The sequence below is a fragment of the Pleurodeles waltl genome, chromosome 3_1, assembly GCF_031143425.1.
Source record: "Pleurodeles waltl isolate 20211129_DDA chromosome 3_1, aPleWal1.hap1.20221129, whole genome shotgun sequence".
In the NCBI taxonomy this organism is placed as follows: Eukaryota; Metazoa; Chordata; class Amphibia; order Caudata; family Salamandridae; genus Pleurodeles; species Pleurodeles waltl.
The window spans coordinates 1,903,633,654-1,903,649,383 of record NC_090440.1 but is presented as its reverse complement, the minus strand read 5'-3'; the positions used below and the strand labels follow the sequence as shown (position 1 = coordinate 1,903,649,383).

The 15,730-nt window shown below is 44.8% G+C and overlaps 1 protein-coding gene across 3 annotated transcripts in view; it reads right to left on the bottom strand.

The window, feature by feature from the left end:
• Positions 1–15,730, bottom strand: part of MPP4 (MAGUK p55 scaffold protein 4) — a 245,382-nt gene that overhangs the window by 181,027 nt on the left and 48,625 nt on the right. For all 3 annotated transcript variants that reach the window (XM_069226059.1, XM_069226058.1, XM_069226061.1), the window contains 2 exons: positions 8,294–8,415; positions 3,992–4,069 (listed from right to left, as the gene is read on the bottom strand). In XM_069226059.1, the coding sequence (XP_069082160.1) occupies positions 3,992–4,069; positions 8,294–8,415 (200 nt within the window). The remainder of the gene's footprint in view (positions 1–3,991; positions 4,070–8,293; positions 8,416–15,730) is intronic.

Here is a 15,730-nt window from a genome sequence, read left to right as displayed (position 1 = left end):
ACTGCCAGCACTGGCGGTCTTCTGGCGCCCGTGGCTTTGGCGGTCTTGCTAAAAGTCAAAATGAGGGCCAATGTGTAGTGCATCTCCGGACAGCAACAGGAGTTATTAGGGTTTTGCATGTAGAGAGGTATGAGAGGTACTGCATTAGAAATTGTGTCGTTTTTATTTGTATTTGGTTACTGTTGTGAGATATGTGATAATGGCATACTGAGTTTGCTGTTTCTTCTGATTAACTATGTTAAAATGTGTAATAAACCCTCTGATGGCGTGAGAGAGACTTTTCCTCTTCCTCCAGAGATGCTGTCGGTTTTCTTTGTGATACAAACTATTATATTTTAGAGAGACTTTCTGATTTCCACCTAAGACTCTGTCCATTTAGTATGAGGCTTTCGGAGTTCTTCCAGGGACTCTGCCCGATTTACAAGAGATTTCACCTTTTCCATCATGGATGCTGTCAGTGTTCTTTGTGATCCTGACAGAGATTTGCTTAGCCTTTAGGGACTCAGACTGATTTATTAAGTACCCATTTTCCTAATTAGTTTGCTCTATTGATGGGACTTTCATGCTGTATTCCGACTATGTACTCTGTATTTATGTCTTCATGGTATTTACCCTTTATTCTGTACCAACAGAAAATTTAGATTCTGTTAGTGACAATCTACCTTGATAACGTTCTTTTATTAGACCTGATGGTGAGAAGGGTGATGACTCTTACTGTTAGATCAAGGGTCCTGGAGCAGAACTTCTGAGGTAAATTGTGGGTGTTCTAAAATTTGAGGTGCATCAGAATATTGGGGTTCTGCTCCCACATAGTTGTAACGTATTAGGTTATGTGTTGCTGGGATGTGCATGGGGAAGATGGTCTTTGCTCACTATTTGAGAGAGTCTGCCTTGTTTGCGTTGTATCACCCAAAGCATACAGAAGCTTGGTACAATCTAGCACCAAGTAAATAGGCAGCAGTTGAAGTATTGCAAGCAGTAAGTTAAGAGAAGAAAATATAAGGCAGGACAGTAATATAGACATTAGGCCAACAACACAGGCCCATTGAAGAAATGGCCTACATAGGAAGTCCATAGTAGAAATACGGCAAAGCAACAGCCTATAATGCAGATCAGAAGAAAGAATGTTCCAGTCCAGCAATGACCCAGAATAAAAGGGATGCATGTTATGATCCTGCAGTGGCCCAGTAGAAAAGAATAGCATGCCATTGCCCTGTAGTGATTTGTTTTTGGTGCACTAAGTGTGATGGATATGCGCAGACCAGTGTTCACTGTTCCAGGGGAACCAAGCTATTCTGGGCTGATGAGCCCTAATAATTGAAAAACCAGTCCTGCGTTGCTTGTATTCTAGTTCAGGGAGGACTTGGTCTGGCAGTTTGATATGGACTGTTCCTATTGGATCAAGGCTGATTTGCATATGTCTGGGTCCAAACTGAGGTGGCATGGTGGGTGAAAAACAATGGATTGGGATGTGGCCCGAGAGATTACTAGTGGTTTAGTATAAGTTAAGCATTTCATCCATCACTTTGTTCTTAATGCCCCAAGTGTGACGGGTATGCCAAGACGTAGGCTGCATGCTCACTGTGGCATTGGAACCAAGCAATACCTGGGTTGTGGAGGTATTATTAAGGGTGAAAGAGCCTTGAGTTGGTTATGTTATGGTTAATTGTGGACCTAGCTGGCAGTTCAAATTGGACTGTCCCCACTGGAGCAGGACCAAGACTGATTTGCATATGTGTTCAAACTGAGGTTATAGTGGTGGGCAAAAAATGATGGATTGGGATGTGCCCCCGAAGTACTGCCAGTGGCTGAGATTTATTCATCACTTTGTTTTTGATACCCTAAGTGTGACAGGTATGACCAGTGTCAAGACAGATTTTTATATGGCTTGGTCCACACTGAGGTGGTATGTTGAGCAAAAAACAATGGATTGGGATGCAGCTCCTAGCTATTGCCAGTAGATGAGATTAATTCCAGCATTCCGTTCATCACGTTGTTTTTATTTTTGATGCCATCAGAAAAGAGAAGCATGTCATGGTCATGCTATATGGGACACTGGACCTCAGCAAGCCAGGGATTAGCAAAGTCTATAGAACCATGTCGACCACTGGCATTTAACGAACAAGACATGCTAGTAAAGCCATCTACTGCTCTCATTAGAAGCTATGGAACAATCTGTATAATGACATCCAGCACATGTCTATTGTATGTTATACCATCACACAAACACAAAAGAACTGTCATCTCTATCCTTCCTCCCGCAAACATTTTAGAAAAGGAACTCTATTGTTACATAGGAAGGTGTGCAATGTATCAGCACGTCCTTTTAATGAGTCTGTGCCCCCAACCCCACGAAAGGTAGCACCTGCCTTTTCCAGGCACAGCAACATTATCAGAAAGTGGATCAAAGAGCATCCAGATACACCTCAATGGAAAGGATATAAAGTGGGAAAACAGCAGCTTGTACTTAGGAGTGACACCCGATTCCACACTTACTGGGTGAACCGCATTGAGAAAATTCACTCAAAATCATCAACCAAACTGGCTGCATTGTAGCCTCTTCTAAGGACTAAGTCAATGCCTACGTGGAGCAAGGGTCATGCAATCAACCCAATTATTCGACCCCTAAAGACATATGCTTTACAGGTTCGAAACAGTTGCCAGAAGAAATACCTGCAAAAACTACAGAACGAGCCCCTTGGATACCAGCAGCTGCTCCTTGCTTCACTGGAACAGCATACCTCCAAAGAGATTTAGGTGTTGAGATGTTGGATGACCGCCTCCGCAAAATCAAGGTAAAATTCTACAAACGACTGGATCAAAAGGAAAACTCACTGTTCAAAAACTTGACATTTCTGCAAATCCTTTTGACCACTATTCATGGCCCATCACAGCGCTGACCCTTTGAGCCAGCTGTGACAATGTGTCACAGATCAGCAAGAATACAAAGATGCAACTTAAAAAGCTTCAAAGTGAATATCAAGCAATGAGGCTCCAGCCTCGGTATTCAAAAACACCACTGTCAGATTAAATCTGACAGCCAAAGAAGGAAAGACCAGCGTTCCAGGCACTCATAACTGTCTCCGAGTGTGCGTGTCTTCCTGTGTGCTGGTTCATTACCTCAAACACTCCATGCCTTAGACACTACCTACCACAAATCGTCATATAAAGCCATCATCTCACAGAGTCACAACTATGCCTCACGCCTGCTCAGGTAGAACACCAGGGTTGAGAAGAAAAGTACTTTTGAAAGCTGTAGTTCTACAAAATACAGTGAAAATTAACCGCATATTAAGAAGTATTTTCTGTGGGGTTGTCGTCAGTAAATCAAACCATTCATAATGATCCACCGTCTCATGGCAGGCTTACAGTTAATGGTTAATTTTTCACTCCAAAACAGCTTCCATTAGGAAGGCAAGAAAATCCCTGCGGCCAGCGGACATCTCTGAATATGTCTCTGTCGCTCCTATATTGGAAGCAATCCCTAAAAATACACTGGGGAAACTTTTTTCAAAAGTCATGATGCTGTGAATTTTGATCAAAGACAAAGTAATTAATTTGAAATCATGAACAAAATGATTAAAGTGGTGATGATTTTGAAGATATAAGAAGAAACACTGAAAAATGCTGCAAGGCACAGCAATGCAGAAACATTCAGAAATCTCTGAGCAGGCCAAAGCATCTGACCTGTGTGGCAGATCCTGTCCTGTGTTGACCTTTGAAAGGTTCTTACAGTTAGAATCAGTCACTCCTCAGACTTGCCAGATTATCCCACAGCCCAGCTGACAATTCAGAGGCATCAGACTTTCCAGAACTTTGGCCCATGAACCATTCCACATAATCTAGGATACTGCATTTGGTGCTCATGTGCAAATAAGTGGCTGCCACCATCAAACCACCTCCGTAGTGTCTCGACTGCAGCCAACAAACGCATACCAATCCTGTTCACTGAATGATGAAGTCAGTTTTCTATAGCATGCCTTTCTCATACCTCATGTGACAGAGAACGTGCTTTAGGCACAACAGGGTCAGGCTTCTTCTTGGCGTGCTGATGGAGGCATTCATGGACCTGGGGATCAACAAACAAAAACAGAAATCAACGCATTTGCTTTATTATTTGTAAAGATGTGTTTTGATCATTTGAGTTCCATAAATACACCAATGACAAAAGCAACATAAACACCTGAGTTATTTGTACTCATAATGCTGGGTTGCTGTACCACATATGTATAGTTTCATATGATGTCAAAAAGTGCCCCTTCTTTTTAGGGTCGAGCCTGCAAGAGCATTCGCTAGTGCATTTGTCTTGCTTGAGAGACACTTATGTTAACAAAGAAGGGCTTGGAGCATACCCATTGCTTAACATTTGTTGGCTTGCCTGGCACTGTTCTTTAGAGCCTCATAATTCGTCACTGCAGGTCCAGCATCATTTCCGTTCACTCTGTGGAGCAGGGACCAAGCACTGATTGATTCAACTTAATCAGGGCCCGTCCCGCTGCTCCTGATGTGACTGAGGTACTGTTTTTTTCTTTTTAACTTCTGTTGCCCTGCAAACAGAAGGCGTGTGACTGGCAAAAATGTACCCAGCAGGACCAACAAAATTGAAGAGTTTTATTTTCTATAGTTAACGTTCTTTTATTTTGCCTAGTCTTTTCTCACTTTGCACTCATGTTTTGCTTCGTCTTTGTCGTGGACACTGTTCTCAAATGTTGACGATTATCTTGTTTGAAATATTACAAAGCAACATTATTTTGTTGTTATGTGTAATTTCCGAAACTATGTTTTAACACATAATCGTGCAGTACACCCCAATATTCCCCACTTCAATCAATGCCAATCCATCCCACATCAGTCCATCCCACTCAGTCCAATCCACCCCAGTCTAATCTTCCCCAATCCAATCCAAAACAACCTGCCACACTCCAATCCAAAACAATCTGCCACACTCCAATCTGCCACACTCCAGTCCAAAACAATCGTTCCAACTCCAGTCCACCCCATTCCAATCCATGATAATCTGCCCACGCCACTCTGCCCCATTTCATTCCAAAACAATCGACTCGACTCCAACCCAAAATAATCTGCCCCACTGTAATTCAAAACAATCTACCCCACTCCAATCCAAAACAATCTGCCCCACTCCAATCCAAAACAATCTGCCCCACTCCAATCTGCTCAAGTCCAACCCAAAACGGTCTGCCCCACTCAAATCTACCCCACTTCAATCTGTCCCATTGCAAACCAAAACAATCTGTCCCACTCCAATACAAAACAATCTTTGTCTCACTCCACTTTGCATCAATTTGCCTCACTCCAATCCAAAACAATTCACCCACTCCAATCTGCCCCACTCAAATCTAAAACAACCCACCCCACGCCAAACTGCCTCACTCCAATCCACCCCACCAATCCAAGCCAACCAAATCCAACTCAAATCCATTCCACCCCACTCCAATCCAATCCATTGCAACCCAATCTACCCCACTTCAGTCCAATCCACCCACACAACACACTCCAACCAATTCACTCTAGTCCAATTAATACACTGTAGCACAATCCACCCCACTCGAATCCTCCCCCTCCAATCCAGTCCAAGCTAATCCACCTCACTCCAGTACAGCCAACCCCACTCCAATCCACCCCACTCCAAACCACCCACCAAACCACTCTAATCCAATCCACCCCACCCCACCCCAGTCCTATGACTCCAATCCAATTCATCCACCCCAATCCTACCTAATCTACCCACTCCAATCCACCTCACCCCAGTCCACCCCAATACAATCCATCTCACCCCATTTCAATCCACCCCACTTGAATCCAATCTACCCAAATCCACCTCACTCAATCCACTCCACTCTACTCCAATCCAGTCCAACTCACTACCTCAGTCCACTCCAACCCACTCCACCCTATTCCACCCCACTCAATTCCATAATACACCACTCCACAATATGATACTGCAATCTACGACACTCTCTGCCACTGAACTCTACTCTCCTCAACTCTACTCCCCTACCCCACTCTACGCTGCTCTACACCAACAAGTCCACTCAACTCTACTACACTCCATGCCACCAACTTTTAGCCATGCTGAACAGCAGCCCCATTGGTGTACAACATGGCAAAAACACATTGCCAAAGCCAATAGCTCTTGTATAGGCAAGACCTATTGGCTGTGCCAATGCTTGTTCCCCTTTGCAGTTTTCCCTGTTACTCCCCATCCCTTTGTTAGCTGAATGAAAAAGAATTCTAGCTGGTTGTAAAAATAAAGTAACATGAAGGAGTTGTTTGTATTTTTGCACGCTACTATTCTGATACCTGTTCTTGAGCCAAAGTGAAAAGGGAGGGGTTTTTCTCATTGTCTCCTATAGTTAATCAGGAACTAAGAAACCATTAACGCCTGTTTTTAACCAATGCTTAACTATTTCAAACTTATATCTGTTTTTCTAAGGACACCCGTAACCTTTTTGACAGTTTAAAGCTGTGCACACAGAAAAGGTATCTTGGTTATAACACTCATTGCGTGTAAGCTGCTTTCCAAAGGTTAGAATCCCATCAGAGCAAACTTAGCTTGTCATCCTTCAGAGGTCAAAAACATGAGTACCACTGAGTTAGTTAGTTCTGGCACCTCTGATTTTCGTGGCAAAAACACATTGCTTGTGGAGACTGCTAAACAGACATTGAACATTATCAATTGCTGTTATTGACTTTACTGTATTTATCAAAATTATAAATAGTTTTATTAACATCAGTATAATTATTATTGTCAGGCCCCTCTCATGTCTTGCTGTGAAGTTTTTTGCAGGTGCTCCTTCAAACGTATTTTGCACCAACAGTGCACAGGTGGTCCCCATTAGTGAATTAGATAGCAGAAAAGAGGCCCATGTTTACAAATTGAGAGTTTTCAACTTGTAAAAATCAGTTGTATAAGTGTTTTCAAAGTTATAGAATGTTTGATTGAATATTAGGGGCATCGACTGTAAAAACTGGCACAGCAGACCTTAAAACAGGCAAAAAAAGACCAATACACTGTCCTGTCAGACCAGCCCATTGGGCATTACCTGACTGCCCTACCGACACAGTCGATATCCTGTTTCAGGTTGATGAAAATGTGGTAATCCACATCAATATGAATATCTTGAACCTGAAAAACTCGTCTGATGACAAATTATTTAAATCAAGGTTTTTACTTGTAGAATTTCTGTGTATTGTTGTGATTTTTCTTTAGTTGTGTGATATACAGATACATAGAAGTTGATAAAAAGAAGTCTGTGCAGCCCCTGCGTGTAGCTGTACACAGGCCTGGCCTACCTAGCTGTCCGACGTACAAAGCCAGAGTACAAATTAAAATCCTAATACTGTAGTTATTAAAAATCAAATAAATTATATTTAATGATGATTGTTTTTTTAAATAAATATTAAGGAAAAGTACCTTTTAGAAACTTTTAGAAAGTTACCTTTTCCCTGCCCGAAGTTCCTGGATGCTAAATTTCCATTTGCTCGCCCACTTCTGCCAGCCAGTGATTAGCATTTGAGTAGGTGAGAAGTGACTCCTAGGAGCAAACAATAGGCTGCTATGGGTGGGCAGAGATGACTCCTCTGACCCTGACAGAGTATGCAGGCTGAGGCTGTGAGGATCTTTTTTCAGTGATTGAGACAATTTATGTTTCTTCCTTTGGTATTGTGATTCTTCCTTTCTCCATTTACAGTACTATCAAACATATCATATTGCTTGAAATCTCTGTCATAAAAATGAAATATCAATAACAAATATTGCTAAAAAAGGCATACGTTCTCCTGTATCTGGGCATAGAGCTCAACTATTTTCTAACTATTGCTAGATTTGTTCATGTGCAAACTTTGAATATACCTTTGTTGTGCCATGTGAGAGTCATTGCCCAACACCTCTCACTTTCTAGAAGTGTTACCCTCTTGAGATATGTTTCCCCTTATTGAGGTAGGGAATCTGAAGGACAAAACATGGCAACATATCAAGAAGCTGATCAGAATACATTTCCCCCTCCAGAATAACTAAACATAAACAAATGCCGGTATTGTTTTATGAGAAAGGTGGCAACCTAATCACCATGTACAGACCTAATGTAAAGTGACACACAATACGTCATTGATGACGTCTCCTTACTCTTGAGCCAATAAACCACTCGTCATCATACTCTTTTGCTACACTAGCTGCAGTGAAAATGGAGTGTTTTTCAAAATATTTTTTTGAATTTTTGGCAACAAATGCTCCTAAGCAATAATCATTCTCTGAAATAAATACAGGCTTTACCTTCAGGAGGGCCTGCAACCAAGGAGCCCTGAGCAGGCTATACAGCACCCCAACACCATTTACATCCCGGTCGTAGAACAAGGTCAGCTCCTCCAACACCAAGGCAAGAATTTTAGATAGACCTGGAAAAACATTTAAAAATTAAAGTAAGATTGATAATGGACCAGGTATCCATCATGCACTTTAGTCAAGGTCAAAACAGGGAACAGGGGCTCTGCTCACTTCAATTGAGAAAAGAACGAGATACCTCAGTTTATTTCTCTCAAATTGTTATCACATGTCACTTGCCTCTTTTTCACTTTCACTGAATCAGTGAGAAAAAGCTCCATAGCTTGGTCTATAGGCTGTTGTCAACCATGGGGTAAAATTCACCATTGAGATTTTTGGGGCCTACCTTAGGAGTGGCATATATGTTTTAAAAATAAAAGTTTAGGCCTAGCAAAATGTTTAGTTTGCCAAGTTGAAATGGTAATTTAAAACTGCATTATGGGCTGCAATGGCATGCCTGAGACATATTTCAAAGGGCTAACTTAGGGGATGGCACAATTAGTGCCACAGGCACACTAGTAGCATTTAATGTACAGGCTCTGGGTACATGTAGTTCCACTTTACTAGAGACATATACGTTAAATTAATTGTGTCAATCATGTGTAAGCCTGTGTTACCATATTTACAGAAGAGAGCACAAGCACTTTAGCACTGGTTAGCAGTGGTAAAGTGCACAGTCATAATACCAACAAAAACCAAATTCAGAAAATAGGAGGGGAGAGGGCAATTGGTTTGGGGGTGACCTTGCAGAGAGGGCCAGGTCCACCAATGAGTAAGAGGAGGAGGAGAGAAATTTAGAGGGCGGTGTTTAGTAAAGTAAAGAGATATGAATAGCAATGTATAAATGAGTATGCTCTATTGTGTTATTGAGGCTATAGGAGATCTCTTGAGAGGTCAGTAAATCAGTCTTCTGTGAATTTATAAAGGTATTTTGTCCTTTGGGAATACTGTCTGGTAGGCACTAATATTTCCGTGGCACCAATATTGTCTTTCAGTCCAGAGTTTCTATCGAGTATAGGTTTCTCACAGCACATATAGGATTTATAGCGGCAGACAAATAATGTTTGAAGACCCTGAACAGGAGCTGGACAACAACAAAAGAGTCTCTCCAAGATAAGATGTTTCATGAACATTAAACTGTGGGGTATTTCTTGAATTATTTTGAATTTCAAATTAATTTGGAGATCTGTTTTTTCTGTACATCACAAATCACATCCCCAATGCCTATTTTATTTTTTAAACAATAAGATGTGCCAGACATCAATGCTTCTTGTAACAGACTAGGGCCCTGATTTAGAGTTTGGCCTGTCAGGTTTGGCTCATATACATGACAGATATCACATCCGCCTTATTAAAAGTGCATTAGGATGCAATGCACTTGTAATAAGGCAGGCAGGTTATCCATCACATTTGACAGAGTACCCATTCACCAAACGCTACACCAAGCACTATATTTGTTGTGCAAAAAGAAGTACTATTGCTACTCCTGATCCCACAAAAATGACAAGTGTGGCTGCAAACACTCCCAGTTGTAATTACACAGAATAAATACAATAGTTTTAAAAAAAGCAGTTACTCTTTTTCCGGAAATCCTACTATAAGCAGAGCCACTGGAATTAAGCTTCAAGGTAGGACCAATGTTTGCTGCAGAAGTGACTAAATTATATGAGAAGAAAAGGCAAATTATGTGGCATGATATGGTATATTCTTTGGCAGTAGTACTTCCTAGTTTGTCCTTTTAACAAGGGTTGGGTGGAATATTCCCTTCCGCCCGCGGAATTGGCAGAATTCTGTGAGTTCCCCTCTACTTTTAACACTCATTAATAGTGTTTGGGCAAAGGTTTCATCTCATTAGTACTGGTTTAACACGTGGGTATAGTCAGTTGCAACTGAAAGGTGACTTGGTAACCTTTACAAAGGCCATTAAACAATGTGTGGCATCACATGTTTTGATCCATTCAGTTACAATATTTTTTGTCGAAATCTACAAATTATCCAGCAATGGTGGATAATTTTGCAAGTGTGGCAATTACTTAACTATGCAGGGAATTCACATAATTCTAGTTGGCCTGACTTTAAAATGGATGTGTCAGTGAAAGGGATCCTGCTGTCTAAAATGAAGCATTGAGAGACATACCCATAGATCAACCACAATCACTTTAAATGGAAACACAACTATGCTCTATGTAAACTCATGTGAACCCACACCAAGGTTTGTGATAGATCATGCAATATATGTCGGCAAATGCTTGTTGCAGGTAACAAACGAAGATGCTAGCAAGGACAACAGAGCCTCTCATTCTTTTGAGGTTGATAAATTAAGTAGGAGTGGGCAAGACTTGTAAAATTTGACTGAGGAATTCCTCGAAGGTACATAAAAATTCTGTGAGATTCCACGGAGTTCCACCAATGGATGGAAATAGGCATGTGCGCTACTCACAGTGTGAACTGGCACCGGTAACACATTCCGAGTTGAAAACCCAGTGTGAACAGCACCATGTGGGGCAAGGAGCAGCTCGCATGGCTGGGGCTGGGCGGGGGGCGCCGGAACAAAATAATTAAATAATAATTTTTAAAAATGTACTTCTTCTCCCGTGCAGCGCTGCTTTGCTCCTTCGCTCCTGTCGCTGCTGCAGGCACCGGCTCCCAGCCTGCCCTGCGACAATCCTGACGCTGCTCAAAGCAGTGTCAGGATTGGCTGGGAGCGCCCAGCCAGGGCACTCCCAGGCAGACTGGGAGCCTGTGCAGGCCTACAACGCATGTGTGTTTGGCCGGCCCGAGACCGCTGGCCAAACACACGTGCTCTGAGGGGAGTGCACAGAGCACTTCCCTCGGCTCGTCACCGCCAATGCCCTGCCCTTTTTACACGGAAAGGATAATAATCATCAGAGTTTATTATCCTTTCCGTGCAAAAGAATTTGCAGGGGTTGCAGCTGGCGGGGGAGGGGCGACGCTCCTCCGCCCATACGGAGGAGCCGCGCCTGTGTGGGGCACTAGATGGCACAACTACTGGAGTTGATTTTTCTGCCACTCCAGTAGATTCACCATGTACTTATCACTTACCACTCTTGAGCTGCTTGCAAGAAAAATGTTGCCGCACAATGATAGCTGGAATTTGGCCAGACCTCCTTGTTACAGGAGTAGCGCAGAGTTGCCAAACTTCGGCCAGTTCCAAGGGAGGAACGGAATGTTCCACCCACCCTTAAAATTAAGTCCCAGGAAACTGGTTAACAATAACCACTGATCCATAAAGCTCTAACAAACCCGGTTTAAAATACTCCATAAAAACAAGTTATTTAGTACAACATGCTCTGTGGTTAGGTGTTAATCGGGCATAGAATGATTCTCCTCAGGAGTATGACAATAATTTACCTTTTTAAATTTGGCTTGAATGCAAGACCTTCTGTGATCAATACTTTACTATATGGCTGACCCTCTCACTGTATGTTATTGGCTGTGTGGATTGTCATTCTGCCTTCTTTGGGGAGCTTGCATTGCAAATATCAAGGAAACCAAAACAGCCGGCAGCAAGGACAGTGGACACTTGATTATGAACTCTTTGGGGCTCTTGGTCACAATAAGTGGAAAACCTTGAAATCTGTCTGGAAACCTGTCCCCTATGAGGCCTCACACCAAGAAATTCTAATAGGCACTCATCAAGTTGTGTGTGCTGTTCTCAAACCAAATCCCTGGAGTTGTGTACAGTGTGATTAACCCACGGAAAGCCATTCGAGCAGCACTGAGACCCGAGCACTGTCCACTCTGTTTCTTGTGCACCTCTCCAACAACCTCCAACAACCTCAGAGGGACTCTCCGAACATCAGTAAATCAGGCTCAATTGGATGTGCAAGCAGAGGTCGAAGTGGGCAGGGGAACAACATTCCTAAACTTTATCAATTTGATCAAAACAGTTTCTATACTTTTTTTTTTTTTTTTTTAAACGGATCCTGAAGTTTGAGTTGCTGCAGGCTGAAAGGCAGGGCGGGTGCTAGGCATGGGCAGTGTGCTCAGCTGCCCAGGGCCCTGCACACAGCCCACCAACTTGGGACCCGTACCACGATGCCACAGCCGGACACCTATCCTCGTGTGCCTCCTGCCCTTCCAAATGAAGGAAAGGTGCCTCCTTGCAATTGGGCCCACGGGAGGGGGACTACCCCTGGACTCCCTGCTATGGTGTAGGAAGGGGAGGCCGACGGGAGGGGGGCCCTCTCCTATGGTTCCAGTTGCAAAAAGACATTCTGCAGGCTTGTTCTGCGGTTAGGCCTACTGCCCAGCTGCCCACACAAAGGCACCATGGGATGCCTGTTGTCCTACACTTTAACTACCTCGAGTATAAACACATAAGCAACTCTCACACCTTTAGCCCTTTATGAGCTGTCAGAGGTGCGTGTAGGTGGTTGAGAGGGAGGGAATGCAGCCCAGGAGGGGTCTGCACAAAGCAGCTGCAGGAGCAGGGACATGTATTGAGATGCTAACAGACCAGACATTGCATGAAAATTAGAGGGGCCCTGCACATTCCATTTCTCCCCCTGGCACCAAAAATCCCAGGACTGTCCCTGTTGTAAGGGGAGAGAAGAAGGGTTTCCTTTAGCTTGAAGTGAGAAAAAGGAGAGGCAACTAAAGAAGGAACAAGTCTTCTATCTAGGGTGCCTGCTACCTAAAAGAAATGAAAATGTGTGCAATTGGTTAATTTGCAAATCTGAAGGCTGCTTGGGGTCTAGTATAGGTTTTAATTGACTGGTAGAATCTGGAACTTGACTCTTAATAGGAAACTTATAAAACATTTTTTGCACTAGGTACAATCGGCATTATTAAAAATATAACTTTTGAAAACGTTGTAACCATTAAAAAAAAAGCTTTTTGCACATTTTGCTCTTCATCTGTGCGCAATCTATCTTATACTGTGCGTAATACATGTTTTACAACTAACATGTTAATTAGTTCATTGTGCTATCTGTCAGCACCTTCAACATTTTAGCACTATTAATATATGACACTATTGCCACAGGGTACTGTCCGGATGCACCCACAGATATCTGAAGTCATTGCATTAACCAACCAAACTATCCTAACAGAAAAATGAATTTCCCACAGATGATTTTAAGTTGCATTTATTTTTTAATCTGTGGTGGGTGCATTGTATTTATATGATGGTACTTGTAGGTCAAAGGCTAACAAAATATTTACAGACTATTTTGTTCCCTCAGCCACATCACTGACACCGCATCCACACTCGCTGCCCATGCCCCCATTGTACTGAGGATCAGAGTTCTCATACTTTTCTTTATGCACTTTGACCACACCTTGCAAGAGACGGCCCTGCACCCCTGAGTGCAAAAGGCAAGCTAGGACCTGCTCTGTGCTCCAGACGCTTCAGCTCCAGTCAGTCTTGAGGCACAGCCTGACTGCTGAGGTATCTTCAGCAGGCTCTGGACGTGTCCAATGGAGGGTCCCGTGGAGAGAGCAACATGGTCTAGTCTCTCCGCGGGAACGTTCGGGAGAGAAAGTGACGAGGGACAACAGGATTGGACCCAGGTAAGTGGGGGCGGGACATGGGGAGGGGGTTTATTGGGTTTATTAGGGCTGAAGGGGAGGGACCGGCCTCTTTCCGGTCTTGCTCATCTCGCGGTCAGGAAGTTGGCCGGTCCCTGCGGATATCAGTCAGGCAAGTGTTTAATTGCGTACGCCTCGGCGCTATGGCAACTCACCAGGACGCGGAGGCTGTCAGGGCCACGCTTCACGTTTTGGGCAAAGCCGGCCGGGCTGATTTGCTCAGGCCTGGTGTTTTAGACCAGGTCTGGGTCGGAATGACACGCCCGACGTGGTTCGCGTCGGGCAGGGCATGGCAGTTGTGGCCACGTGTGGGTCGCTAGAGCGGCCCAAAAAGGAGAAATCTGCAGGGGGGATGGCGCACAGTGCGTGCACTCCCCAAGGCTCACATAAGAAGAGCAATGAAGGCCAGTATGGGGGAGACGCAGCCAGGGAGGAGGAGGGAGAGGCCTACATGGGTGAAATTGAACAGGGCCCTGAAGGGCAGTTAGAAGTAGCAGAGGCCTTGGGGGAGACAGGGAGTCTGGCCCAGGAGGAAGCGGGGCCCAGTACTGGCCTTATGCCACTGGACCTTTCATTGCCCAAGAGTGGGCATAGCTTGGGCAAAGCAGAGGGGCCCCCTTCAAGAAGAAGAATAAAAGTGCTGTCAGGACAGTGGGTGTGACAGCCAAGAGCAGAGTGCAGAAGGTTGGGGAAGGGACAGTGCCCCCCAGGGTTGTAAGTGGGCAGGCAGGGCAGGCTGAGGGCATGCCAGGGACAGCGCAGGAGAGCACAGAGGTTGATAGACCAAGGCAGCACAAGCTTGATGTCGGGGATGCCTGGGATTTGGAAGCCAGCGTACAAGAGCAGAGGCGCATAGTGGCAGAGACAGAGGAGAGGTGGGCACAGTTGTGTAGAGACAGGGACGGGGCATGGGCTAGGAGTGGGCAAATAAAGAGGACTTCAGAGGTAGGGGACGTGACGGGACCTCCGGTACAGACACCAGGGCAAGGTACTGGGTATGGGTGCCCCAGGTAGAGGCGGGGAGGGGCCAAGAGGCTTGTGCGGCCGGGGGGTATGGCGGTGCGATGAGCATGAGTGGTGCACACGGCCATGAAGGGCGCAGAGAGTCAATGCCAGTGGTGGAGACTGGCAGAAGGAAGGTGATGCCAACGGGGCGCAACACAGTCTCAGGACGTTGGTCTGAAGCATTAGAGGGGTCTTCGGTGGTCTTCTCTATGACGCAGAAACGAGGTCATCGCAGAGATGGTTTGCGCCATTGGGGTCAAGCAGCGGATCCGTCAACCAATGTGCTGATGACTGGCAGAGATGATGGCAGGTGGGAGATGGATGAGGAGGATGTGGAAGAGCTCGATTATGAGGAGGAGATGGATGAATGGGAGGACGGGGAAATTCGTGAGGCTGAGGTGAGCAGTAGTAGAGGGTGGGGGAGAGGGCACAAGAGCGGCGCAACCCCTTCATCTGTTTCTGTCTTACAGGAACGCAAGGTCGGTTGTGAACCACAAGAGGTGCTTCGTGGACTGGCGCGTGGTCTCAGGGCAAGGAGGGCATCGCGGCCTTTGGTGTCAGGTGGCAAAGGTAAGGGATAGTGGTGGTCAGTGTGGGGGGAAGGATGAGGAGCGGGTGGGGCTAACACACATAAGTCCATTGGGGTTGGAAACTTTTCAGTTCATGACACCTCTGCGGCAGGGGTGGCGCAGGAAGGGGACAGCACAAAGACAAAGGACGCAGGTGCGGCTGTGGCAACCGAGACTGGGGACAAGGCAACTGGAGAGGCTACGGGGTCTGAGGACAAAGATGAGGGGGGACACAAAAAGAGGCTTCCTTACATGGGTTTGG